Here is a 27,481-nt window from a genome sequence, read left to right as displayed (position 1 = left end):
TTTTGATTCTTAGACTTAAAACATTTAGTCTTTATTATTATGAAAGTATAATTGTAAAGATGAGACATTTAATCTCATTTATCCTAATATCGTCTATTTTATTGATGGGAGATATAGGATGCCTTCATGTTGTCAAGTAGGTCCATTAGCGATTGTCATGCCTCGTCACCCCCTAACATATGCTCCATCTACTCTCCCTCGCGACACATGTACATCCTACGGTCCCCGTCCACCATGCACGTGCATTGGTACCTCGCCTATGTAAACTTTCTCTCCGTCACGTTGTCGCACCTCCGAATTATCACATTAAAGGCTTACCGTAGTTGACGAGAACTATGCCTATATCAATCGTGGGGAAGCCATTGAGGACGTGGAACGTGTAGCGTGCGAACCCATGACACTCGGTCATGCTCCCATGTTTTGTCAGGTAGGTGGACCCATGTGTTAGTCGTCGTGTCATTGGCTAGTGTGGATCATAACATATTCTTTCTCTCGTCATGCATGTTAGTCATGTATATCATCTGGTGCTCCTTCGACTTAGCACATGCGAGGAATGCCATGGGATAGGCATAAGGGCCCCATAATGCCATGCTCGGGACACCACGTCTATTCATAGATGTGGATATCGTTAGTAAAAGCCTAGGAGTGGCAGTCTAATCGACAGACCACCATTAGCTCCCTCCCCGACGGTGACCAATATGCGAGAGAGCAGGAGGTCATGGGAGCAGTTAGGGATTGATGGCAGTGAGATCCAGGCATTAGTGGCTGACTCGAAAAGCTAGAGATAGAAAACAAGGGAGGATAGAGAGGATTGTTGTTAGGGAGAGATGAGCTTCCACTAGACGAGACGAGGTGGTGGAAGACCGTCAATCTCGCTCGATTGGGATTAGATGAGGGCAACAATGATGCTTGCCACCGGTTCTTCGACCTCCTGCTCTCCTACCGGCTAGTCACCGTTGGGAAGGAGCTAGTGGTGGTCAACGAATTGGACTGTCATTCCTAGGCCTTCATCGACGACGTCTATATGTACGATGTGGGTCCACCTATCCGACATGGCATGGGAGAACGACGAGTGCTATGAGTTCACGTATGACATGTTTTGCATCCTTGGTGGCTTTCCCACGATACCATAAGCACAGTTCTTACGAATCACAGAGGCCCTTGACATGGTTGCCTAGAAGTGGGAAAGCTAGTGAAAGCGAGGTACCAATACACGTGAGTGATCGACAGGGATAGGAAGATGTGCATGTGCCAACAAGGAGAGCAGATGGAGCTATTGTCGGAGGAGGGCGACGAGGCATGACGACGATCGTTGGCAAACCTACCTAATAACACGAAGGCAATCACTGATAATGCTTAAAATAATTATTTTATCATTAATAAAAATAATAATAATTCTGCATGTATTAAGATAAATAAGATTAAATATCTCACTTTCATAATTATTAAAATATAAATAAAATTTTTTAAAGCCTTCCTTTGTATGCAGCTTGGCATTCCTATCTAATCAAATAAGTCGAGTCAGATCTCCGTCTTGACGTAACATGGCATGATCTTAGATCGGATGGTTCGATGCCTCCCATATCCACCACTCGAACTCTTAGGAACCCTAGTAGTAAGTAGTACACGCATGCATGACGCTAAGCCAAAATGACACAGACACTCTTATTATTGTGAGTACAAAAGCCGACGCCTATAACTGCTCCGATCACAATGTTCAACTTTTCCGTCCGGCAGACAACCCGATAGACAAAATTTGTCGAATTCAGATCGGAGTCATTAATGATGGGCAACTCTTGGAACACATCCATTCGATTGATGATGAGGAGATGCATCGATTTTAATGGACAATGCACCTCCCACGTTGAGCTACTACTCATCATGAAAACGCATCAATCATTCTCTTATTATTATGTCTAAAGAATCATGTGTGTTCATCAGAAATGCATCATCCTACAGTACTCTTCTGGTCTTCAGATAAGAGTACACGACAAAAAATGCAGCCACTGCACCGATTATAATCCCCGCTGTGGTCAACCAAAACGCATACTGCACCGAGTTCATACGTCACGTCACGGGAGATAGAGTTTTTTGAAACCGATCAATAAAAACACTTGGAAAACAAAAAATAAAAAGATGGGAGTCGTACCGAGTGCTCCTCGAGGTAGGATCTCAGGTTCATTCCGAATATTCCTGCAAATGCAATTATATACAACTAATACACCATGAGAAAGAATGACATTGTCAACAAGAAAATACATGAAAATCAATTTGGTTGGGTACTTTATGGCATTCTTATAGTTTTTCTGGCAGATCTACTCAATAAGGTGACAATAGAAAAAAGGTGACAGCAGCAATGCCATGCATAGACAATATATGGAATTAAATTCTTCAGATAACAGTCAATACAATTTCAATTTACATTTGAGAGAGAGAGAGAGAGAGAGAGAGAGAGAGAGAGAGAGAGAGAGAGAGAGAGAAAACGCAAAAAGTGTTCTATGATTTGGAGAATGACTCTTCAAGACTTGAAGAAGACCATGAACTTGTTGGTTATTGAATCATGTGTTTTGCAATACAAAAAATGATGAATGCATTGAGATCTCATAAGATACAATTTTGATTATGTACCAAAGAGTAACCAACGTTACAAATGCCAGAAAAGTCATACCTGCTACTAAAGCACCCACTGCAACACAGAATGTCCCGACCTGGAGAAGCAGCTCGACTCTGCTTACTTCGAGTCGGCGAGAGCTATGAATTCACTTTATGATAAGTCAATGAAATTTGACCTCCTTAAAGACATTAAGTATTAAAACAAGAACATTCAGCATAAGATATTATAAAGAAAAGGCTAGGTAAACTAATAAATTTAGGTTGTTATCATCTTTAGGGTCCATTACAATGATTTGTGAGGAAGGTTAAAAAATTATATAAGCGAACCACCCATTGGACTAGCTACTTAACATAAAATCATAAGATCTAAGAGCATCATGAACCAAATATTCTTTCAAGGGGTCATTTATTAGTTTCTGATTTTTTAGGACCCCAGATATATACATAAAATTGTGGATGGACATTAAGGGAGAAAAAAAACAGATGATCTAATTGGAAGGAATCATTTTCTTGAGTATTCCTTGAAATCCTCTAATCATTTTCAGAATTTGAATATATGTTTATATTTTATCATCAAGAAGGTAAAAATTCAAAATATATAATTGAATATTGAATATGAATTTAAGTACTGAACAGAGTGTATGGCCAGCTATCGAACAACTGGGTCATCCATTCCTGCATAGAAACAGCCTATGATGCAACAACTGGGACATCTATTCCTGCAAAAGAAAACTATGATGGGTGGCTAGCAGGCATATAGCATGTTCTAAAAGTCATTCTAAATTGGGAAGAAGGAAACTTAGTTTGCTTCCCCGCTAATTTAATAGGTCATTGTGTGGATAGAGCCTTTGGATCAGGGCAACTGGAAGCAAACTTGGTTCAGTAGTCAACTAAAATTGGACTAGAAAGCTATCTTGATATTGATACACCTATATTTAATATTCATTTCAATTTTTGCGATGAATTTATCCATCAGTGATGTGTAATTGATTTACGTCACCTTTTAAAGCTGAGCATCACCAGAGTTATTGTTTAAGTCTTTTATATCAGTGTGGACTTGCTATATATAGAGCACAACTCAAAGGCAAGTAGATGAAGATTTTTTTTCACAATGTGAAAAAATAGGGAGTAGTTAATGCTACTTGGCAATGCTAAATGGTAAGATAAGAAGAATTATGGAGACCTCAAGTTCACAGCAATAGAGTCTTCCATTTCCTTGGCAGAATCAAGAAGTCTCTCAGCTTGACCATGGCAGGATTCACATCTGAGGAAAGATAAATAAGCTGAACATGTTGTAAGCTATGCATTTATTTTTAACAAATACTTCTCATACACCTACCTGCATTTGCAAGTAACATATGACCAATTACTATGAATATGATTATTTTGGCTTTTGTATTGGGGACCACTTTTGATTACCAATCATTCAGTAGGAAAGATGCAAAATAAGCATACAATTCATTTATTTCAAAATTATAGAAATCTTTAAAAATCTATTGAACTATGTTAATTGTTCAGCTATATCTTCAAAAGATCAAGGAATTACAAATTTAATGCATAAGATTTAAACTACTAGGCCTACTTAAAGGGCCGTATTATAGAAACAGGTACATATTATATAATATAATATATTTGGTCTTATTTGCATCACAAAAGTCGATTGATATGACAAAAAGAAAGTGCTAGATGCGGCTCAACTCCTGTTGCTTGCTCTATATATGTTGCAGTAACTTCTGCAGATTTCAACTTATGGTGAACCCATATATAGACTTCTCTTCCTCTTTAGTCAGTACCAAAAATACTCGAGATTCCAACTGTATTAAAAATAAAAAGATTATGGCAAAGAGAGAGAGAGAGAGAGAGAGAGAGAGAAATAGAAGATACGAATGAAAATGAATAGAATGGTCTAATACTGGAATAGTCATTATAACAAAGGCCTCCAAACTGAAGTTCTTAATTGAGGATTTAAAGCACCAAGTCATCCGCTCCTCCTGCGAGGAAAGAAGAGAGCCATAACTTACAAACTTTTATTTAAAAGAGAAGAGAAGAGGAAGACTGGAGAATGGCTCTGGATTGGATATGATGGATATCATACCTGAAGGCCAAAGTACAATGGTATTATGGTTGACAATGTAAGGGGCTGAGGAGCACTTTAACAACGAAGATGATGCAAATAGGTGAAGAGAGATGGCAAGAAAGGAGTTTGGCGAGCTAGAGGGAAGAGGGGAAAGCTTTGCAAGGACAAGGAGATTATGAAGAAGGCTTGGCCATCAGGGATAAGAGGGCTCCTCTGATGGTGCCTATAACAACTGCACCAGTTAATCATACTATTATACTACCCAACTGATTATGATGCCATGACAGACTAAATTCTGCCAAACATGCTTGATTCAGATGAGCTGGACAAGGGGATTCAGATAGACATTGTAATTTGGATGGTCAGATTGCAGAAATCAGATATGTTAGAAGAAGGGTATCAATAGAAGGAGAAGAGAAGAGACAACTGGGCCATCAGGTTAACAAAAGACTGAAAACTAATCTAAACCTAATTTCACTTAAAATTGGACTAACTAAAAAAAAATTCAATAAAGCAAGCTTGACTTGGCTCAATCAACCCATTATATCATGCTTTAGACCCAAAATCAAATCAAACTAAGGTTAAAGTAAATTCAATCCTAATTAAAAATACTCATAACCCTAACCTAAAAACAAAGGACCTGAGCTCTTGCATTAATAAGCTCAGTGGAAAACTAGCCACAACTAAATGGATCTGTTTACCATAAAGAGAGTTGTTGTTCCTGACCTGTTTCACTGTAGTTGTTATTTGAACAGAAAGATCTAAATCTCTTCAGCAATTAACAAGTCCCTTTCTTGAAAGTGTTGTCTTAAGCTTTGACACAAAGAATTAAAAAGTAGTACCAACTGGAATTAGAAATATATAAAGATTTTAGTGCAAGGGTTTCTTTATTCAGTATATGAACCCTATCCAAAAACAAATGACTTCACCTCTTGCATTAATAAGCTCAGTGCAAAAAATGGTCTCAGCTAAAGCTCTTCATATCAAGTCCCTCTTCTTGGAAGTGGTCTTAAGCTTTGCCAAAAAGAAATAAAAAGTAGTACCAACTAGAATTAGAAATATATAAAAATTTCGGCGCAAGGGTTTCTTTATTTAGGGTATGGATAGAATATCAAAGGACGGTTGCCTCATATTTGGAAGCATGACAATCTTAAATGGCATATTTCAATGTGTGCCCATTGGCACACTTGAGTGCTGCACAATATGCTTCAATCAATGCAATCAGTACCAATCCTCATGCCAGAGATTGACTCTATATTTCTCTTTCTAAAACAATACTCTTAAGCATGCATATGGTATTACAAAAGAAAAATATATATTTCATTCTTATGGTACTTTTGAAAAGCATTTTGATGCTGCGTATTCATTCACCAATTATTGTACCTCTGAAGATAATTCTCCAAAAGCATTTCAATTTCCTCCTCTTCTTCTGCACAAGAATTTTTGTTGCAAAACAACATGAAGGAATATCAGTTGAAAAATATATGTACTGTGAAGCTAATACAAAATTCATATGAAAGATAATTGCACACAGATACAAGAGGATAAAATAGTGACATACAAAGATCTGAAAGTATTGTGATTATCACCTCAAGAAGATAGACATACACTGGAAGACATTAAACTGGATGTGTATCATGAGAAGAAATGCATCACCTAGAACAGTATTTTACACAACAAAGGACTTGACTACTATCACTATTTAGAGTATAAGTCACATGGTAAACTTCGTGCAGATTAAAAGTGGCCTTATGTTAACTATATGTGCCTAGAATTAATCAAATAACATAAAGGCTAGATAAATGTTGAAGCACAGTATAACTCGGTTTTGAGTACATGACATTAACCTTGCAGAGCTGTACTGCTATGGTGTCTGAAAAGAGTTATGACAAGCTACAAACTAGAAATGGAGAAAAAAAAAGATAAAATGATGATACCTTCAGCAATTTGTTTGTCCATGGGAAGGGAGCATTCCATTTCGCTGCTCCCTCGATGAACTCTACAATTTCGCCCCAATATACATATGCGACGAATTTCATGGGGATCCTCTAGCAGATCAAGAAGCATCTGTTTCAGCTCTCCTGCTCGTGAACCTAACTCAACCTTCCATGCATCACAAATGAGGATATATCAAGATACAATTATACATATTTATCAGACATGAAAAAAGTTTAGATGAGTAGTGTAACATGCCAGGGTTTGTTTACTGAGACGAAGCTGCTCCAGCACATCACCTGTCAATCTATTGGGAAGAACTTCGAGTAATTCAACCACCTAAAACCAAAATGGTACTCTCTGCTCAGCTAAGATTACATATTATAAAAGAAGTTATGCACAATAATAGAAGATTTTTCTTTAGGATGATGGGAGGAGGTTTGTTGATGATAGAAACAATTAAGGTTTATATAATCAACTTTAACAATGGGCTAACTTGCTAACGAATAAAGTACTCCAGTTTGCATAGAAATGGCTATCACAATCAAAGATTACTCTATGTGCATGGGTGATATCATCTCCTCAAACTACAGATATCTTGGTAAGCACAAGTTATATAATGCATTAGTAAGTTCTAAAAGTGTTCTAATCTTTGTGGTTAAAATAAGAGGTAAATGGATATCCTATTGTGGGCCAGTGGGATACATGATTTTGGTATTCAGTGTTTTACCAAGCTCTTACCCCTGGAATTCAAAGCAAGCCAAGTGATCCACTGTTTGGTATAAGATCTTGCAATAGCAATGGTTAGGAATGAAATCTACAGTTTCATTGTACTTTCCTCTTGAGTTCCCTCAACTAGTGACTAGGAAACACTAACTGTTAGGTATTTCAGCATGCTTCATTTGCATATTGGATCATGTGATAGCCAACAACTCCAGAGCATTGTAAAAAACCAAACTAGCAGAACCAAGGCTACAAATTCAGTTCAATGATATTTTTTTTTACAAGTTAAAAAAAAGACTAGTATCGAACTAGATGGTCTGCTACTGGTTAGTATTATTATTATGGCTGGTATTGAAGAGTATGGATCACTATACCACCCAATACAATGGTACCATATTGGTCTAATAGATTATAGATATTGATACTTGACTGAGATTTAAAACCAAAACCTTAAGAACTATCTAAACTAACAAACATTAATATAATGTCTCTTCATCCTTAAAACAGTATTTCATGGATATAACATGGGAGGTTGGACTCCAATGCCAATCCAACTATGTGCCTCTTCAAGAGCTAAATCCAAGATATCATGAATACAGAGAAATAAACAGATAGATACCAATCATTTCGTGAATACAGAGAAATAAACAGATAGATAACAATCATTTCGTGAATACAGAGAAATAAACAGATAGATAACAATCATTTCATGAATACAGAGAATAAACAGATAGATAACAATCATAGTAACATCTTAGAGTGAAGCACATCCAGGGAGAATCTTTACTAAACTTATCTAGCAATTACTTAGTTGTTACCAACTTAGTTGTAATTAGATAAAATATCACTATGAAATTCATTTGATGTTATGATTGAATGTAATATTAGTTAGCCAACAACGTAAATACAAGAAGAACAAGCCATATCCTCCCAATTATTTGGGATCAGTTGCATGGATTCTTTATCACCATTGAGTCTTGTACAATGCATTATCTTTAGTTAAATTAAATAAATTTAAATCTTTGCTTTAGACTCTAATAAAGTTTTCTTAGGTCTATCTCTACCTATGAATGAAGTATATAACTGCAAAAAGCTTGCACAGAAAAAAACAAAGTTGAAGGCATATATGATGATGATGAATAATGTAAACCAGAGACCTCACTCAATGGACAAGCAATAAATACTTTCCAAATGTCCTATGCAAACTTGAAAATAAACGACATCAATGAAAAAGGATATATTTTTATATCCAAATATGAATATGGATTTAAATCTCAATCAGATCCCAGCTTTGGTAATTTATTGAACTCAAACAATATCAATATATCGGATGATATACTAATATGTACCACCTGGTTTCATTGAATAAAATAAAAAATAAAATGAAACTTATTGTAGCAATATCATGTTTACATACGGGTACTTGTCTACTTGATCAAACTGATAAATATTAGTTCGTATTGACCCATACAATTGAGATTTGAAACCTTTCTATGACCAACTAATCTTCATAGAACAAAATATTTAGTAGTTTTGTACTCACACGAGGTTCAACATCCATTAGTTTATGCTCCAGCCGGTTTATTCGAGAAAGCAATGCAGCTTCAACAACCTACATAAGCACAAGATATACGTAACATATTAGAAGACATTCCTCTTGTATAGTGAGTACACATCCATAAATAGCAGAATTCATTTAGGATTTAAGCAAATATTTAGTCTCTGATATCTGACTAAATAAATTATGGGTGGTTTTATGAAAAACCCAGCCCATTAAGTCAACACTATAGCAAGGATCACACATACAGGAATTATATATTCTTGGTCATGTGAAAAGATAGACAACAAAGATGCACCCATAAAATCATCGAATGATGTTAAGCCTCTTATGCTGATAGCTGAGTGGATGGAAATGATTATTATCATCTGACTAATGATAGTTGTGTACTAAGGTCTGAAATTACATCAATCTCCAAGAATATAATCTGGAAGAATTATCCAACAGTATGTGCAAAAGAAACACCCAACGCATGGAAACCAACTTATAGGGGATTTGTTAAGACTTAGTTAAGAACATATGCTTAAGATGCTTTCAGAACCAAACTTCTAACAAAACAGGTATGCAATATTTAAACAATGGCTGCAGGGTACCTCAAGCTCAAAAGGCATGGCAGGTCCACCACTGCTATCTTTAGAATTTAAGCGAGGTAACAATGACTTTAGGAAGGCTCTGCCTCCTTTTCTACAAAGTGCAAGAGAATCTATGCCATTAATACAGCGAGTATGACCACATATAAGGAATTCTAGCAAACTTATCACTTAAAAAGCTTCACCTGTTGTAATTGAATACAAGAACATGTTCATGCATAACAATTGCTCGTAAGGAACCAAAATTTAGTAATATAGCTTGATCTCGCACCTACCATAGAACAAACCAAAAAACATTATACACTACGAAACATTATAAATTAAGCAAGTGACAATAATGTTACATCAAAGTTTGGATTAATTGAAACCATAAACAACTCTCATAGCATCATCTGTCAATCATGCACAGGGCACAACGGGTCAGAATAAGTATTATTCCACTGCTTTAGCTAAAATTTCATCAGATATCTTTTAAAAATTTGATAGCAGAAATAAAATAATTTTCATGCATATAGATATTGTAGATTGAAGAATACCATTAGAGGAGAAAAGATCTTCGAAGTAAAAGCTCAGGTGTTAACAATTACATAAAAATAGTACATGAGTGATAAATAAAAAGTGAGTTTAATCATGAGTTTTATTATAAATCAAGATAACACAGGCAACAGTGTTTGTTACCCTAGCTTATTCAGATTCAACTGTTGGAAGCTTTGGAGGACACAAGTTAAGCGTATCTTCCAAGGAATTAACTTGGATGGAGACACTATCCTTAGCAATTAAAATAGGATTTTACTAGATTGGAAAGTCAATATTACCTATAGGGAATTTTAAAATAATTATGAATTATGTTTTCATGTGAAATCTTTGCTTCTTACATGATCTTTTGAGAACTGAATTAGAGGTTTCTTGGAATGAAGTCAACATTTCATAGGACTTAGAGGATTATGTTGAATTCTATATTCATGTGAAACCGCTGATTCTTATGTGACCTCTTTTGATAACTTCTTCATTTCTTTCCATCTGTGCCTCTTTCTTCCATTTTCTCATAGTTTCTAGTATCATCTGACTTGAGACACCCAGTATGTATCAGTATCATCCAAGGTGGACAAATTTTGGCTGATCTCTCAACCTTATAATTAGAGATTTTAGGAATTGGTTTAAATCAATTGAACTAAATAAATGTTGATCAAAATTCTAGCTAATTTAACAGTCACAAAGGAATTATTAAAATTGGCTGATCCTGATCTAGATTGACCAACCTGGACAAGATCAGTATCAGCCCACCCTAAGCTGAGAAATCTCAGTTTCTCAATTATCATTCAAAACCAATGAAAGATCAATCGGATTGGTTGAAAATAGACCAAAATCAGCTGAATGATTATGTTGGATTCTGTCATGGAATCTTCTTATCCGATGGTCCAACAAAAGAAAGAAGAAAGATGGAGAGAAGGAACAAAGAGAAAAAGAGGGAGAAAGATGGGGCGATCTAAGGAGGAAGGAAAACTGAACAACAAAGTCACAATATCTTTAAATAAGAAACTAAAATCTATAATTTAAATCAATTAAGAGGACCACAATTTGCTTCATTTACCAGCAAAGATGGCATTGAGTTCATCAACCACAGTGATGGGTCGACACTCCTGATATCTCGGGGACGAAGACCTAAGAATGAAATATTTCAACAAGGTAAATATGACTACATGAGAAAAAAAGATATATATTAATGAAATAACACAAGTGTTGTCACAAGCTACTTCACAAGCTGGTACAATTACATAACTGTTTTCACAAAGTATGGTAACAGGTTAGAGAAGATTTCATGTGATACATAACTTGCAAACAATCTAGGCACAACAACTTACAAATTACAGCAGAGTGTCTAGTCCTGCAAACAAGGAAAAACCCACATGTCACAGTGGGTTGTCTTTTGGAGAAACTGGTTGCTACTTTAGAAGGTAGAGTAGCTCTCCATTAAATGTCCAATATAGTAAAAGGAATAAAATGATTTTTGTTCTTACTTCTTACCAACAGAGCTAAAGAATACAAGTAAATTAGTAGAAAAATGTTGTGAATCCATAACTAAATCTGGAAATTTAATATTCTTAGAAGTTAGAAGTACTGCCAAGTGGTAAAGCAACCATAGCTTTGCTATATTAATTTCTACCAGCCTTGATACCACAGTAAGTTTGCTACTTTTATGACCTAGGTTGCATAGTTCAAGTCATGAAAATAACCTCTACAATGACCCTCCAAACCCATTGGCAGAACCATCTGCACTAGCTGCTTATTTGGAGAAGTAAAATGAGTCAAAACATACTAGTTTGAAAATTTCCAGAACTTCAGAGTTTCTTAGTACCTACCACTTGATTTCAACAATTGTCGTCTGTTAATCTTTCTTGTAGACATTGTACCATCTGATTTAACTTCGATCACCTGAACATGAAAGCTCTATCAAAAGATAGTTTATAGTTTCATGCATGTTCTTCTAAGTTAGTCTACAGAAGCAATCAGATCAAAAGGCAATAATAGGGTAAAGTCAATTTAAATTGGTAAACATCAGACCAACTCTCTTGTTTAAAAATATGATCCATAAACTGTAAAGTTCAACAGTAAATAACCAATGATCAGGTTATCTCAGTCATTCATGAAGCATACAGAAGCAAATACAAACATATTCTGTTACGCAAAAAATCAGAATTACTATAAGATGACAAGCATATATATAGGTCCTGCCATCCCGGAACATTCAGGTGTGCAGACACATGCTCAGAGAGGTAGTGAGAGACACCAGTGAGCTGAAAAATATAACAATCAACTCAAGCAAACAATTATGCAACAGGTTTTATTCTTGTACTTGTTATGTGAAATCATGGATAACACAGTTGGAAATGTAAATGCTCAGGTGATTTCTGCAATTTCCGGATGTCAGGCACTGATGGATCACACAATGGCAATACTTAATAATGTTATGTGATTGGTTTCTAATGCAGTGCAAGGTTAGACTTGCTTATGACTTTTATCTGTAAAAGTTCCAAATTGCACAATTTTTGTTGCTTGGAAAACAAGTTTCTGAGGCTTTCAAAAGAAGATAATTTGCCAGAAATACATTAGAAGATAAATGGTGGTATTAAAAAGAAAAGACAGAAACTCTAAGCCACTTTTATTATGTTTTTGTGACTTGTTCCTTTGTACTTTATGGCTTAGTAACTTGAGTCAATTAATTTTATTGTTGATAGTTGAGGTCTTTTATATACTAGAAAAATATAAAAGGAAAGGAGAGGGAACTAGCAAAGATCATCTAGCATATATGAATCAATAAATTACTATTGATCTTCAGCTTTTGGTTGTGACCAAAATTTCTTTTTCTTACCTTGATCTCTCTCTCTCTCCAAATCTCCTGTGGTACAAAGGTAGAGTAAAATTCAACCATAGATTGCCTTATTGGAGCTCATCAGTCACACATGCTGTGACTGCTATACTCCACCACAGCCATCCATCTTAGGCCGCACCAATCTGGTTCAGAATCTTTGTTTGGTTAAAGAAAAAAAGAGAATGACAATCTGGTTTGGATTCTTCTTTGGTTAAAGGAAAAAAGAGAACCCTCCTTCCTTCTTTTATACTTTTCATATCTGTGCTCTTTTAATTGTTTAAATTTTACATTACAAAATGTCGAAACCTTCCAACTTCTTTTAAGACTTCATAATTTGTTTGCATTACTCATATTAGTGCAAATCTTAGGTTAACTACTAATTTTGTTTTACATACGTTTATCCTTTGCCATTAAAATTTGGAAAACTCAGAAAATATTTTACTTTGATTGCCATCAACTGATTCATGCAAATGCATAAACATAGCATCAGAGTGGTAATCATCCACTCTTGGTCAATTGTCATCATAAACATTTAATAATTATGCTATCAAAATCTTTTGGATGAATCATGCACCACATATTTCCTAAGATCTTGATAATTTTATAGCATCTTCAGTGCAATAATAGTGACTTTCTTTTTTTACTTCTATATATGCCTTTTTATTATTTAAATTATTCTTCTACCAAATCATTATTATCCAGTTGCCTTCATATTATCTTCATCCCAAGCACCAAACTACCAAAGCAACCCTCTTTTTCTCCGAAGTTTCATGCTCTTTTAAGAATTCCTTGTTATATAAGGAAAGTGGTGAACAAATAACTCCATCCAACAGGAAACAGTGACTATTTAATGACATATGCTTAAAAACGGAAGAGAGCAAAAAAAGAAGGAAGAAAAAATGTTTAAAGTATGGTAATAGTCCAACTATCTCAAAAAATCTGTTGTTTAAATCATTTCATTGTCAAATTAAAATCAAAATTAATATGATGGTGATCCTTCACTTGACTAAAAAACCAATTGGACATGGTACAAAGATGTCTACAAATAGAACTATAAACCTAAATGTAAGTTGACTATACACATATAGAGAAACATGTAATTTTTTTGAGGCACATCATAGATTGTCATCAATAACACAAGGTGGGTTATATTGTTCTGAATTGAATCAGGCTAGTTACGTAGTTGCCAAATCTGAATAATATGACTGGAATAAGCTGAAATGTGATGAAACCTTTGGTTGATTATACAAAGAAAAATAAAAAAACAAAGTGTCCCACCAATCAGAGAATGGTATGCTTAGCTCAATAAGATTACTGCTGGAGACAATCATCAATTTGAGTTACCATAATTCCTCCATAAGAACACACATCCACCAGCTTTGATTCTCTGAGAGTAAAAATTTTGGTCCTTGACATGAATAAAACCTTGAAAGACCCTAACAGATGAATTATGAGAGCAAAGTATTATTATGATAGGAAAAAAGTTTCTTTGTCACATTCTTTAGGGCGTTAGTGTAGCCATTATGTCTCTAAAAGCTACGCCATTCAGATCAATTAGGTTCAGGTCTGCTAAAAATTAATGAACCAGGAAAGCTAGTTGATATGAGCAGTTCTCAACTGAAACTAGAATTTTTATAGTAATATGACCCTTTAGACATCACATCAGATCCCCATTATTTGGGGATGCTTCAGTGAAGCATCCAACAGCAACAGTCTCTTGATTCAACATTCATGTACAAGTGCATCAACTATCTGAGACTTGGTCATAAGATATTACAATTGAATCATCTAACAAGATCAAGAAAGTAGTCCCTTAGTTGCAACAGCAGTTAAACTCCCTGAACGTATTCGATCAAACAGCTTCCATCAGCAACTTGATAGGTTTCACATATTCTGATGTGTATTTGATCAAGTGCAGAACATGTTGTAAATGCATAAACTTGCCCTCAACCTAGCACCGTCCAAGGGTGCTCACTGAAATGCTATTCCAGTCTCGCACTTGAAAGTTTAATTACCTGTCTTTCTTATATTATCAGATAACGAGTAACAAGGAAAATGTATGTAGCCTTGACCGTGGTTCAGTTCAATCCAGAACCAAACCGGACTAGAATCAGAATTAAACCAGCCCAGCGGTTCGCTAATTCCAAACCGAACTGTAATTGGCCCCGCGCGATTCGGTTCCGTTTCCTGGGTTTGGAAAACCCGAACAGTTCAGTTCTGTGGTTTAAAAAATAAAATAAAATAAACTCAATAAATGTCAAGCTTGAGTGAGTGTTGGCCCAATCGTCTAGCGCCTGGTTGGAGGGGCAAACAATCAGTTTGCCCCTCTCAATAGTCATATAATGCTATTTTCAAGAGTATATTGATCATTTCATAATTAAATAATATAAAATTAAAAAATGAAAAATTGATGGTTTGAACCGAAATCGGAACTATCTGTTCCGGTTCCAGAACTAGGCCAATTTGCTTCGGTTATGGTTCTTGGTTTTGGGAAACCAGAATTGCCATTTTCGGAACCAGGGTCAGGCTGCATGTATGATCCCCGAGGAGACATCCAAGTAGTTAAGGTGCAAACGTCAGGAGTTTTGAGTGTTTATAAACCTTATGGTGAGGGTTAATTATAGATTATCCCATGTAGTTAGCTACTTTTAGCATACCGATCCCTAATTTAAAAAAGTTATATTAACATCCCTATAGTTACGAAAGTGAAATATCTATGTTCATTTATTCTAACGATGCCAATTTTACTAACGAAAACATGAAAACAAAAGGCAAAAAGATAATTTTAACATTCCAGCTAGTGGTGGCGGACGACGACACCACTGGCGTCAATGCCAATGCAGTTGCCGAGCGATCCTTTCGCCACTCTACATCTACGTTGGTGCTCTGTCGCTACAGAATCAAAGTCCGCTATCGAAGCCATTGTGGAGATATGTCACCTATCAAAGCAGGACTCGGAGATGCGCACCCCCCTCGTCGACGCCGGCGTCGTGCCCCTCCTTGCTGCTCGCCTCCTCAACCACCACCACTCGTCCGCGGTCGAGGCCCAGGAGAATGTCGTAACTGCCCTCCTCAACCTCTCCATCTCCACCCGCGAGGCGCTGATGTGCACCCCGGGCATCCTCGACGTTCTTGCTGCTGCCCTCTACCTCCTCTCCCCCGTCGCCACCCAACACGCCGCTATAACCCTTTATAGCCTCCTCTCTATCGAGGCATACCGCTCTATCATCGAGTCAAGAAGCCCATTATTGCTGCCCTCGTGGACCTCCTCGGCACCCTCGACGCACCGCCTAGGTCCATCAAGGATGCGCTCAAGGTCCTCTTTGGCTTGGACATCTACCAGCTCAACCACACTGCCCTTGTTGAGCTAGGCGTCGTATCGCCCCTCCTCGCGCTAGTGGTGAAGGACAGACGAAGGGGGGTGGTGGAGGACGTGATGGTGGTGATCGCCGAAGTGGCAGGATGCGACGAGAGAATGGAGACGTTCTGGAGGGTGGATGGCGTCAGCGTCCTGGTGGATTTAGTAGTTGGGGAAGTGGGAGGGCAAGGGAAAACGTTACGGTTGCGCTGCTAAACCTGGTAAATAGTAGTGGAGACAAGGCGATAGGGGATGTTAGGGAGGTGGATGGGGCGGAGGCGATCGTAAGGGCTCTGGCCGACGACGACTACGAGGTGAGCACGAGGGGAAAGAGCAAAGTGGAGGTGTTGTTGAGGGTTTTGGAGAGCGAGTAGGGGAGCCAGCTACAGGGTCTTGATGATTCCGAGATCGGCACTAATGACTCTGTGTCACAAATGCCGCTTCGTGATGGAGCCATAGAGCGCTCTGTCACTACTCTACATCCGCGACCACTAACACCGTCCGTCACCATAAACTGGAATGTTAAAATTATCTTTTTGTCCTTTATTTTTGTGTTTCCGTTGGTAAAACTGATGATGTTAAGATAAATGGATCTAGAAGTTTCACTTTCGTAATTATAGAGATGCCTATATAACTTTTTAAAGTATAGGGATCAGGATACTAAAGGTAGCTAACTACAGGGGTAATATGTAATTAGCTATTATGGATGCTTGGTCCCATGTAAAAATATGTGCTGGTAATATGTAATAACATCTATCTAATAGAATCGCATCTCGCAGTTAGCTGCAGAATTAAGATGTCCATTGCCATAGTAATTGATAACCTAATCATGCATAAATTGAAAATGTAAATGGGATTGAATTATCCAAAGAAATCAAGAAAACAGAAAAGAAAAAAAAAGGAACAAGATCAAGAACTCGCAGGTCTATTCAAACATATCAAACATATCAAATAGATTACCTCATACACTGGTTCCCTGATTCCGAGCGACACCGAATCCCCAGAGGCCGCGTTCCTCTGCTGCTTCTGCCGTCGCAGCAACGATCCGCCATTGCCGGCGCCGTCTGGCGGAAACGCCGACTTGTCCGCCCCGATTAACTCCTCTTCCTTTTTCCCCTCGTCGACGAGAGCACCTCCATCAGTTCCTCCCTCCGCTGGCGACGACCTCGCAGCGGCTCTGGAGATAGAGAGCACGGGGTCGATCGAGAGGAGCTTTCCCGCCGCGCGCCTCAAACTCTTGGAAGAAGCGAGGGGGGAGAGGGCGGAAAAGCGAAGGAAAGCGGCGGGGTGGGATTGGTGGAGGAATTGGGGCAGGTCGAGGAAGACGAGAATAGAAGAAGAGTGAGAAGTCATCAGGATCGGCTTCAACAAACTGCTGTGATAACGGGCATCGTCCCACGAAACAAGTTCATCACTACTCTAGTCATCTACGCGCAGACGTTTTCCTACACGATCGTCGACTACCCGCCAGCCTACCTACCGAATGGAAGCTACGGCAGAGGTTGAAGATGACCGAAACGTGGGACCCACTCATCCAACTAAATAACGGGTAGCTCGTTTAGTGAAATCGAGCACGTAGGAAAGTAATTTTGCAGAAAAATGCTAATTCGCTCTTTTTCGCTTTGTTATGGTGGACGAGAATCGAGAGAAAAATCCTAAAGTTACCATGGACTCGTACCCACCCGCATCTCCGTGAGATAGAGGTCTGTGGGCTCTACATGAATTGGGTGCTTTTATGATATCTAAATCACCGGTGAGTTCGCTGGCGGTTGTAGGGACGTACGCGCACAGATGTGTATTGCCCATATTTTACGTGCATCAAATTATTAATTCACCCTCCAGATTCGAGAGCGTTGTGAGTGGGGCCAGCAGTGGTCTCGATGGGGTCCGCTCCCCTCGACGGCGTTGGTAAGGGAGTTGGAGGATTACAATTACACGTGAAATTGGAGCCGAACCGTCACCCTATCCAGTTATTTGGGACTTAATTGGCGGTAGAAGCTGCAACTTGGCCCAATTGGAATTGGCCGAGAAATAAATGATTCTGGCAACACGCTGGCTCGAATTCTGCCGCTACCCGTAGACCGGCTCGAACCGAATCGGGCTTCAACGGTTTACGGTCCATCGTGAGGCTCAGCTCTCCATGACGCGTGGCACTTCATGATCGCCCTCATTTTCCGCATGCCCACTCTCCCCTTCGAATCTGACGGTCCTCGTGCCATCAACGTCGCTCCATCGAGTGACCTCACCCGTCTCCCTATCGTGCCCCAAATCAGCGGCTGTGATCTCGACATCACAACGAATCCCTCCTCGCCGCGCCACGCCCGGCCATCCTCTAGGGTTTGGGCCAGCGTCTCCCCCCGCCAAACGCCGGCCATCGACTCCGTCCGCGAGGATGTCGTCGGACGCGAACTCTCTGCAGGATCACCAGATGTATCGCGTCGATGGCCCAGCCACCGCCGACGGCGGAGGCGGCCACGACGCGGAGACGATCGACGTGACAAGCGAGCCTCCGCCGCCGGACCAGGACGGCCACGTCGCGGAAGCTGTAGATGCGGCGGCGCCTCTCATGAACATGACATCGAACCAGCTTACGCTTCTGTATCAGGGAGAGGTCTACGTCTTCGACTCGGTCACGCCCGAAAAGGTGGGTAAACTTTTTTATATGGCGCAGCAAACTTCGACGCTGTTATATCGATTTATTATCCTTGAACGGTAAGAAAGTTGTACCATAATTTGCATTACTGTTTCTTTCTACATTGATAAATGTGTTGATATGTTAATCTGGACCGTTCGATGATGATCGTCATGCTGATTGTTGTATACTTGAAGATGTAGAGGTGATTGATCCACTCATTTAGAAGAATGAGCCTAATCTTGTATTTCTTTGTGGCTACATGAAATGTTGTTCAGAACTGGGGAAGAAATGCCATCTGAAACTTATGCCTGAAGTAATTCAAGAGACCTATGTGTCAAATTTTTCACTTGATCAAATTTTGACCCTAAAGATTCCGAATTGATCAATCACCTATGTGGAATCTTCTTACCTACTTTAATAGTACAAACAACAGAGTTTGAAGTAAATATTGAAAATGGCTCCTTTTTAAAATATTTTACTTTTGTGATTAGTCAATTATAGACAACAAGTAATCAGTTAGTGTAATCATTGGTATCACATTCTAAGTTGAGGAGTTTTAGCCAATCTAGCATTATTTTGGAAGTATTAATTGTTGTCAAGATAGTTAATCTCTACAGATTAATCAACTAGAATTGCAATTTCATATGGTGATTTTACTTATGATCTTATTTCAGAACTCATTTTTCTCTATAACTCTTCATTGGAAAAAAGTGCTTAAATTTGGAAATATTTAGGTTTTAAGATAGTAATTTAGGTTGGAGAATACTGTAGATTTGTTAATAAACCTTTTATTTACATGAAGATTCTGCAAGGAATGAGATAAGTCTGACTTAATTCCAAACAGTTTGCAACTGGTGGACTACCTATCACACTACAAGTGTTTGCAATTAAGAAGATCATTGAGCATTTATATGTTAAGTTTATAATGAATTACTTTAAAAAAATTATTTGATTGTTTAGCCTATGCTAAAAAGCAAATTCTCAGATGAATTGCCGAATATGGACAATCAAAAATAAATCAGAATGCTTGTATGAATGGTGGTATATGCATTGTCACCAAGTAATTGTGATGCAGGTACAAGCTGTATTGCTATTATTAGGAGGGTGTGAGGTGCCTTCCAGTATATCCAGCACAACATTACCTGATGCCCAAGATGAAAAGGTACTCCACATGATACCGCCAAATTAGCTTAAAGTATTATCTATTTTTTGTGCATTGACTTTAACTTGCATTTCCTACAGGGTTATGATGATATACTACGACGTGCAAACATTCCTGCAAAAAGGATTGCTTCACTGATAAGGTTCCGTGAAAAGCGTAAAGAAAGAAATTTTGATAAAAAAATTCGATATAATGTCCGCAAAGAGGTTGCTCTCAGGTATGCAGGGGATCTACCTATTGTATAATCAATGATTTTTTTTTTCTGTATAATCAACAATTTTAATGACAGACCTTGTACATTGTACAACCAAAATAAAAAGATCAACACATGTTAATTAAAGTCAAATTTTTCGTATTACCCTGAACTAGAAAAACAATTATTCTAATTTATAATACTACCTCCTCAGTGTGGCTTCCTCTTGTTTACTCAATAGTTCTTTTTTTTCCCCCAAAATATTGCATATTCTTGTCAAAAGTATACTTTTTTTTTCACCAAAAGAAAGCAACTGTACTAATAAGGCATATGCTGTACTCTTAACTGACCAACATTACATGTTGATTATGTTAATGTGGAAGCTAGTTTATTGAACGTCTATAGTAGAAGTTGACAAATGTATATTTTGTGGCTAGAGCACTGATGTATGAAGGGAGAGATCCTTTGGTCACAAGCAGTTGAGAACTTGTTAGGAAAGGGAAGATGTGCAGTGGAAGATCCTTTGGCCTTTGCTGGTGACTGGCCAGTCTGGCCTATATAAGATTGAACTATTCTTGTTGGAGCTAACACAATTCCTTTTTCTGTGTTTTGAAGTATTTCAAGTGTTAGTCCTCTCCTTCCTAAATGTTTGCTCATTAGTTCATAGATCTATAGATTTAGAACACTGAACATTGTGTTACTATACTTTTCATTAGCATTTATTTGCCATCATAGTCAGTGTTTGTTGATATAGATGATAGAATCTTTTATGTTTTTTCAACTCGATTGTGATTCATAATCTAGCTCAATAATTGGCATGACCTCAACATAGTCTTTGATGGTGGTCTGGACAGATTTTTTTCTCTCCCTGTAATAGTGTATGAGTGGAAAGACCTGTGGTCACCTATCAGAACTCTGACTTCTCCTGAAGGTTTCATTAAATGAAGCTGATTTTGTTATAATCTTTGGTATTGATACTTTATGAACAAAGTCAGAGCCTGGTCATTAGCAATTTGTGGATGCTACGTAGGTTTTGTATTCATTGAAATCCTGGGGAGAAAACAGAATTTGCAAGAGTTGAGACTGATATGTTAATTGTAGATTGGAATCTAATTCTGATTGCCGATGCCCTAACTTTAGCTGATATTTTTGCTTTCAAATTAAAGAACAAATGGTTCAAATAGTATTAGTACGAATGAAGTTGATTAATGAGTTTTTTTATGCATACAGAGAAACTTAACTGTAATATAATTGTATATGTTAGTTCGTACTTGAGACTATTAAAATCTAGACAAAGTGTAAATAGTAATAGCCGTTGATATATGATGAACAAACCCTCCTGAATCAAATTGATACGAAAAATGTATCTTTTTAGGAATTAATATGTGAAAAGAAGTTATTGTACAATGAGAACTATTTTCCAAAGTTATCTAGTGTATATTTTCCTATCTTTAATAAAGATAGATCTTTGTTCAGTTATATCTTGGTTATTTTTCCCCTTACTTTTCTGTAGTTTTATAATCATTTTAATCAAGACTGCCTCAAGTACATGCTTTGGAAATGAATTACCAGGATGCAGCGCCGGAAAGGACAGTTTGCTGGAAAGGCTAGTCTCCAGGAAGGAGCAACAGCCTCCTCAAGCTGTGATCCTGTTCAGGATGCAACTCTAGAAGATCCTCCTAGGGAGTCCAAGTAATTTTTGTGAAATTCTTGTGTTTATTTAATTATTTTGGTGCCTGACATCAAGCATTCCAAACTGAAGAAATCCAATGTGTGACTCCAGACACTATGCTTCTTTATGTCATTTTTCTAGATGTCAAAACTGCGGCATTAGTGAAAAGATGACACCAGCAATGCGCCGTGGACCGGCTGGACCAAGGTCACTTTGCAATGCCTGTGGACTCATGTGGGCAAACAAGGTCTATACAAATTGCTTTTGCTTATATAATTTTCTGTAGCAGTTCTTATTTGCTTACTTATACTTTCTCTCTGTGGTTACTGGTAAGTTCATTTGATATTTCATTTGAACTTACCAAAATTTGCTATTTAAGTTAGTTGGTTCATGTACTGTGCTGGTTTATGAAACATGTAATGCCGATATGTTTAATTTAAAATGTTAATAGCATGGACATGCTGCACAAATGCCTAACAAAAGCAACTTACAGGTAAAATGTCAAGGAAACATATCCGTAGTTGGCTCCTCTGTAATCATTCTATTGCATTTTGTTTTGTCATGACAAGGTTGGTGGTGTAAACTAATGGATGTAATTCTTATATGAAGCCTCAAACTAATGAACGCCCCCCCCCCCCCCCCAACAATCACATTTTACCATAAAGTTTTATAGTGAACCTGCATTTTTCACTTCTAGAAATTCTTATAGATAATGGATTAATATCTAAATAGATAGGCTCTCTATGTTCTCTTCTTGATTGATAAATTCATATATCTAGAACTTAAGACCCTGTTTGGAATCTCCATATGAATGGATTTTCAGTGTCACTAAAAGGACTTTGCTTTCAAGATATTGCTGCTTGTTTCAGTCAGACATGTAAAATTGTTGAAGCATTTAATGTCATTATCATATAATTGTAGCTTACTTGCTTGATGTGGCATAAGTTGATTTAAAGTAACTTCACGGCATATCACATATTATGATATATATATATATATATATATATATATATATATATATATTCACCTTTTCTTTGACTTTGACCATCTCCATGAGTATTATATTATGCATCTCATTTAACTTGAACCCATGATCACCCAATTACTGTAACTTGGGAGGTAATTCACAGATTATATTAGCATATGCTATTCATTAGGAAAATCCGTTGGTTTGCATACTTGCACATTATAGGCCTAGAAGTGTTAGCTCTTCCTTCACCTGGTGTGGCTCGTATTGATTGTAAGGAATTTATGCTCGACCATGCTAAGTTGCAAGCTGGGAAGCATGGACACGTCATTTTAGTTGGTGTATCCGTGTTGAATACATGTTGGACACAAATACATCACCGACATAGCTGGACACATATCTTTTTTATTTAAAAAAAAATTTTTTTTTTTTGGGACACAACGTATCCATGTTGGACATCTTCAACGCCCCTCTTTGTCGCTCCAACGCCCTTCCTTGCGTCACGAGGCCTTTATGTGAGGGTGGGGAAGTGTGAAATAGAGGGAATCACAGCCCTCGGGAGTTTGGGGAGGCATGAAATCAAGGGGTTCTTATAGAAGGCGAGGTGTGTGAACGCCAATGAAGTGGAAGTAGATTCAGTAGAACGGCAACAAGGAATGCCAACGACAACATCAAAACGTCAGAATCCATATTGCAGCTGCACTGATGTTGCCACTATGACTCTGCCTTAGCACTTGGAGCCCTCCTGCATCGTCGTCCATCATCATGGGCACCACGACCCATTGGGAGACACCAGCCTTCGGTAACTTGTGACTTCACCCCCATTGCATGACTTACGCCCTCGACGACCCACGCCTATCATCACACGCCCTTGGTGTCCCTCTCACCCTCAAGAACCCGTCGCCTCTCACCGGCAACCTTGCATGTGGGTTTCCTTCGGTGTCCCTCTCATTGATTTGTCGCTTATCATGGGCAAGCTTGTCGGTTTCCCTCGGCGTCCCTCTCGTCGACCCGCCTCTCGTGCACAGAAGAGATGACCCATCGCTCGTGTACAGAAAGAAGCCATAAGCCTTCCTTCTATTTCTTTTTATTTTTAAGTAATTGATCACATTTTATATTTGTATTTTGATATGTGATAATTATATTGATGGAAAATTTTATTACTTATATGAATTATAATTTTATATACTGTAGAAATATAATTATATTTATTATATAATTAATATACTTGGATGTATGAATTGTATTTAATATATATTATTACCAAAATAATTTTATGCAAAGACTTGTATGAATTTTATATACTGCAGAAATATAATTGTACTTAATATATAATTATAATTAAATAATTAATATAATTATATGAATTATAATTTTTTATATATTAAAAAATACATGTGTCATTGCTGTTTCTGTGTCCTAATTTTTTTTAAATATTATGTGTCGCCATGTCCATGTCTTGTCCATGTCCCATGTCCGTGTCCATGCTTCTTAGGTTGCAAGTACCATTCTCACACAATCACATGGGATCAGCATGCAGTGTGTTTAGATAACTGAGTTCCTTGATCAGATGTGTGCAAGAACCTTTTATGACTTCAAACAAATTTATGATATAGTAGATGTGGAAAAGGAGAGGATTTTGTGAAGAGCTCTGATAATTTTTGCTTCTGATGTTTTTTTTCAATATTTTGTGAAACTTCCATCTTTGTTACTGCTACTATTAAGTTTTAAGAGTGAATTAAAAAGCTGAAAGTCCTATTGGCACCTGCATTACTGGAGGGAATGAGAAACCTAGGAGTTCATGCCGCATATAATGAATCACTTGGTTGTTGGGCTAATATGTGCTGTCAACACATTCCAGGAAGCTATTGTCCAACTTAGGCTCTTCAACAAGTGAAGAAAAAAAGGAAAAAAAGAAGAGAGGGAGAGGATCGAGAAAAGAATACAATTTAATTCTACATTCTTGTCATAGTCTTTGGCTCTTGCCATTCCACAGTTGTCTTCATCAAGTAAACAGAGCCCTTGTTTTAGATGATTTGTGCGATTGAGAGCATGGTTTCAAATATTGTGATATTATGGTATACTGACCATACCGTACCAATATATCAGTGCTCCAACCACACTGATGGCTTGCTGGTATTTATTTATTAAATATTTATAGTATTCTTTTATTAGTGTACTTAAGCATGTGAAACCAGTTTGTACATACATATCTGACAAGAATTTGGTATGACTATCAGTACAGGATGTTGAAAATAAAGTTTGACTGACTAAAACCTTTAAGACAGGATGAATATGGTATCCAACATGTTAATTGTATGCAATTTTGTTAGTCCTATTAAATTGTTTTTGGTTAATAGTTATCAAAAACTTTATGTGATTTGCTAGAGTTTATGAAAATCACATGTTGGTTCTTACCCAAAAACACTAGTACAGTATGCTGCCAGCACCTTTTGGTCTAATCAGGATCTCGATTGGTTTGAGCAGTGCATGAGTCTGTTTCTCCCACTTATCAATCTCTGTTCTGAAGGAGCATGCATTTCAAAGATAACTTATTGTGGACATGGAATAGTGGTCAAGGTGAGCGATGCAAACTAGCATAAGCCAAATTTGGAATGCTTTTGGACCAAGGTTGGCTGTGAAACTAGAATTTTGCCTGATCTAGTCAAACGCCTTTTCTTTTCAAAACTTTACCCTGATTTTTGCATCAACCATCCTAAAGGAATCATTTTTGGCTGTGCAGTTGAAACTTTAAGTTTTCAACATTGACTCTGTCATGTTCTATGAGGACTGATCCATGCTTTTGGCTTTGGTCTGGCTCATGCCAATCATAGGTCTAGTGAGTCTTGGCCGAAGCTGATTGGCTCTGAATTTCTAGCATGGGTACAATGAGAATTTCGATAGGGCTAACCACGGATCGCCATTTCAGGTATCGGGACCCGTTTCGAGGATTAGGTAAGAGTAGTACATACCGGTCAATACTGATGTTTCACAGAGGAAGAAAAGGAAGAGGTGGTGGAGGAACAAGAGGAGGAAGAAAGAATAGGAGGCATCACAAGAATAGGAGGAAAAAGGAAGAAGGGAAAACAGCGGAGGAGGAAGAAGAGGACAGAGCAGTGGTGGACGAGAAGGAAGAAGAGGAGGACGTGTACCGGAGAGATAAACGACGATGAATATGTGGGCGACATCCAATGATAGCGGCGACAATGAGAAATGGGGAAAATTGGTCGCGAGCCCTAATTGGGGGCGGCGTCACACTGTTGTAGTTATTTTAGGGTTTATATACTTTTATATATGATTTGGATCGAACCACCCGAAACGGGAGTGGTTCACATACTGTTCCACCGTCGGACCGCTATGTATCGCTCATTTGTACCATCTCTGGTGATACGATAGTCCGTGGGCCTAACCAACTTGCTGGGTGAAACCCCCTTAGGTTCATTATGGTAGATATTTTCACTTGAATCTTTCGTTATAATGTAAGTTCTTCATTGTAGAAGTTCCATATTTGCATAATCAGTGATATTTGTCATTATTGTTTTTAAATGATGACCGGTGCTTGTATATAGTCGACTCCAAATAGTTAGGACTTACAGTTCTGTTGTTGTTGTTGTACTGGTGCTTCCACCATTGAAATGTCATCAATGAGGCTCTTGCTTATATGGGGTTTGGGGAGAGTAAGATAAACGCTGCAATATTAAGGATGCGCTGCAGTTACTTTATATCTGAAGAACATTGGAGCTTCTGTTATTCTATTATGTGAAAAACAAGATTCTATTTCCTTTACTTTCTAATATCGCCAATATTCATAGCTCAGATGGTTGTCTAGAGTGGCTGCCACAACTGCCATTTGAATATGTTTCATGTCTTGAATCCGTGGTTTTGTTTCATGCAGGGAACTTTAAGAAGCCCATTTAAGGCCAAATCTGTGGCCCCTAGCCTTGCTAATTCAAGTGATCATGTATGTGTTTCTTCTAAGAACCACGAATTGGTTAGCTTCGTGGTTTTACACTCTTTATGAGATTTCGTCTTTCTCACCTTTTCCTACAGGGTGAAGTCATTGTCTCAGAACTGGGAAGTGATAACAAATCTATTGAACATGCACCAAACAATCATGAGGCAGTTGCAACTTCTCAAATGTGAGTGCTAATTATTGTTATGCTATTTTGTTCTTATAAATGTTAGAGATTCAAACTGAAGTTTCTTGTGGCTATGCTGCACAGTGCCCAAGAGTGTATGCAAACTGATGTGCAGCTTACAGAGATCGAAAGACAAGCTTAAGACTACATTGTGAAGAATGTAGAGAGGTGTTGTTTCAATGTTAAATTTGATGGAATTCTCCGGCTTAGTTTATAAAATTATTTTATGCCATGATCGGTGATATAGGAGACAGCGGCACCCACAGAGATCGGTGCATGTGCATGTGCAGTGCACGGTATATCACCAGAAAGTCTAACCTCCAGACCTGACACTAAAAGATGATGTGCTTGGTTTTCTTTGTTTCCAATTCGATGTTGTTAATATTAGCTGGAAGATATATTTTTCTAACCTAGAAATAGTTTGTGGAACAGACATAATCAGTTATATACTTTGTTTTCTTCATATATGAAGTTGTGTTTTTGGGGAGA

General features: G+C 37.8%; 2 protein-coding genes and 1 pseudogene across 4 annotated transcripts; 2 read left to right on the top strand and 1 right to left on the bottom strand.

Moving 5' to 3' along the window:
- Positions 1 to 1,879: 1,879 nt before the first annotated feature.
- LOC135678123 (magnesium transporter MRS2-A, chloroplastic-like) lies at positions 1,880 to 17,617 on the bottom strand. Of its 3 annotated transcripts, none has more exons than XM_065190538.1 (13): positions 17,185 to 17,616; positions 11,857 to 11,929; positions 11,088 to 11,158; positions 9,682 to 9,767; positions 9,500 to 9,590; positions 8,892 to 8,960; positions 6,884 to 6,964; positions 6,628 to 6,793; positions 6,074 to 6,119; positions 3,797 to 3,877; positions 2,669 to 2,751; positions 2,150 to 2,193; positions 1,880 to 2,049 (listed from the first exon to the last, which is right to left on the bottom strand). In XM_065190538.1, the coding sequence occupies exons 1-13, from the start codon at positions 17,575 to 17,577 to the stop codon at positions 1,954 to 1,956; spliced, it is 1,380 nt and encodes a 459-aa protein (XP_065046610.1). In that variant the 5' UTR covers positions 17,578 to 17,616; the 3' UTR covers positions 1,880 to 1,953. The 3 variants fall into 3 exon arrangements, 2 of the variants coding, with proteins under 2 accessions (XP_065046610.1, XP_065046611.1); XR_010514821.1 differs by having other exon boundaries at positions 2,027 to 2,049; positions 2,669 to 2,792; XM_065190539.1 differs by lacking the exon at positions 3,797 to 3,877 and having other exon boundaries at positions 17,185 to 17,617.
- LOC135679794 (U-box domain-containing protein 11-like) lies at positions 15,357 to 16,598 on the top strand (annotated as a pseudogene).
- Positions 17,618 to 18,435: 818 nt separating the features above from the next.
- LOC135678121 (GATA transcription factor 18-like) lies at positions 18,436 to 27,481 on the top strand. The gene is made up of 8 exons (XM_065190536.1): positions 18,436 to 18,868; positions 19,935 to 20,021; positions 20,102 to 20,238; positions 21,787 to 21,906; positions 22,028 to 22,133; positions 26,749 to 26,814; positions 26,904 to 26,992; positions 27,077 to 27,481. The coding sequence occupies exons 1-8, from the start codon at positions 18,617 to 18,619 to the stop codon at positions 27,132 to 27,134; spliced, it is 915 nt and encodes a 304-aa protein (XP_065046608.1). The 5' UTR covers positions 18,436 to 18,616; the 3' UTR covers positions 27,135 to 27,481.

This window comes from Musa acuminata, chromosome BXJ1-7, assembly GCF_036884655.1.
Source record: "Musa acuminata AAA Group cultivar baxijiao chromosome BXJ1-7, Cavendish_Baxijiao_AAA, whole genome shotgun sequence".
Taxonomy (NCBI): Eukaryota; Viridiplantae; Streptophyta; class Magnoliopsida; order Zingiberales; family Musaceae; genus Musa; species Musa acuminata.
The sequence above is the reverse complement of the archived record's forward strand: the minus strand, read 5'-3'. Positions and strand labels throughout refer to the sequence as shown.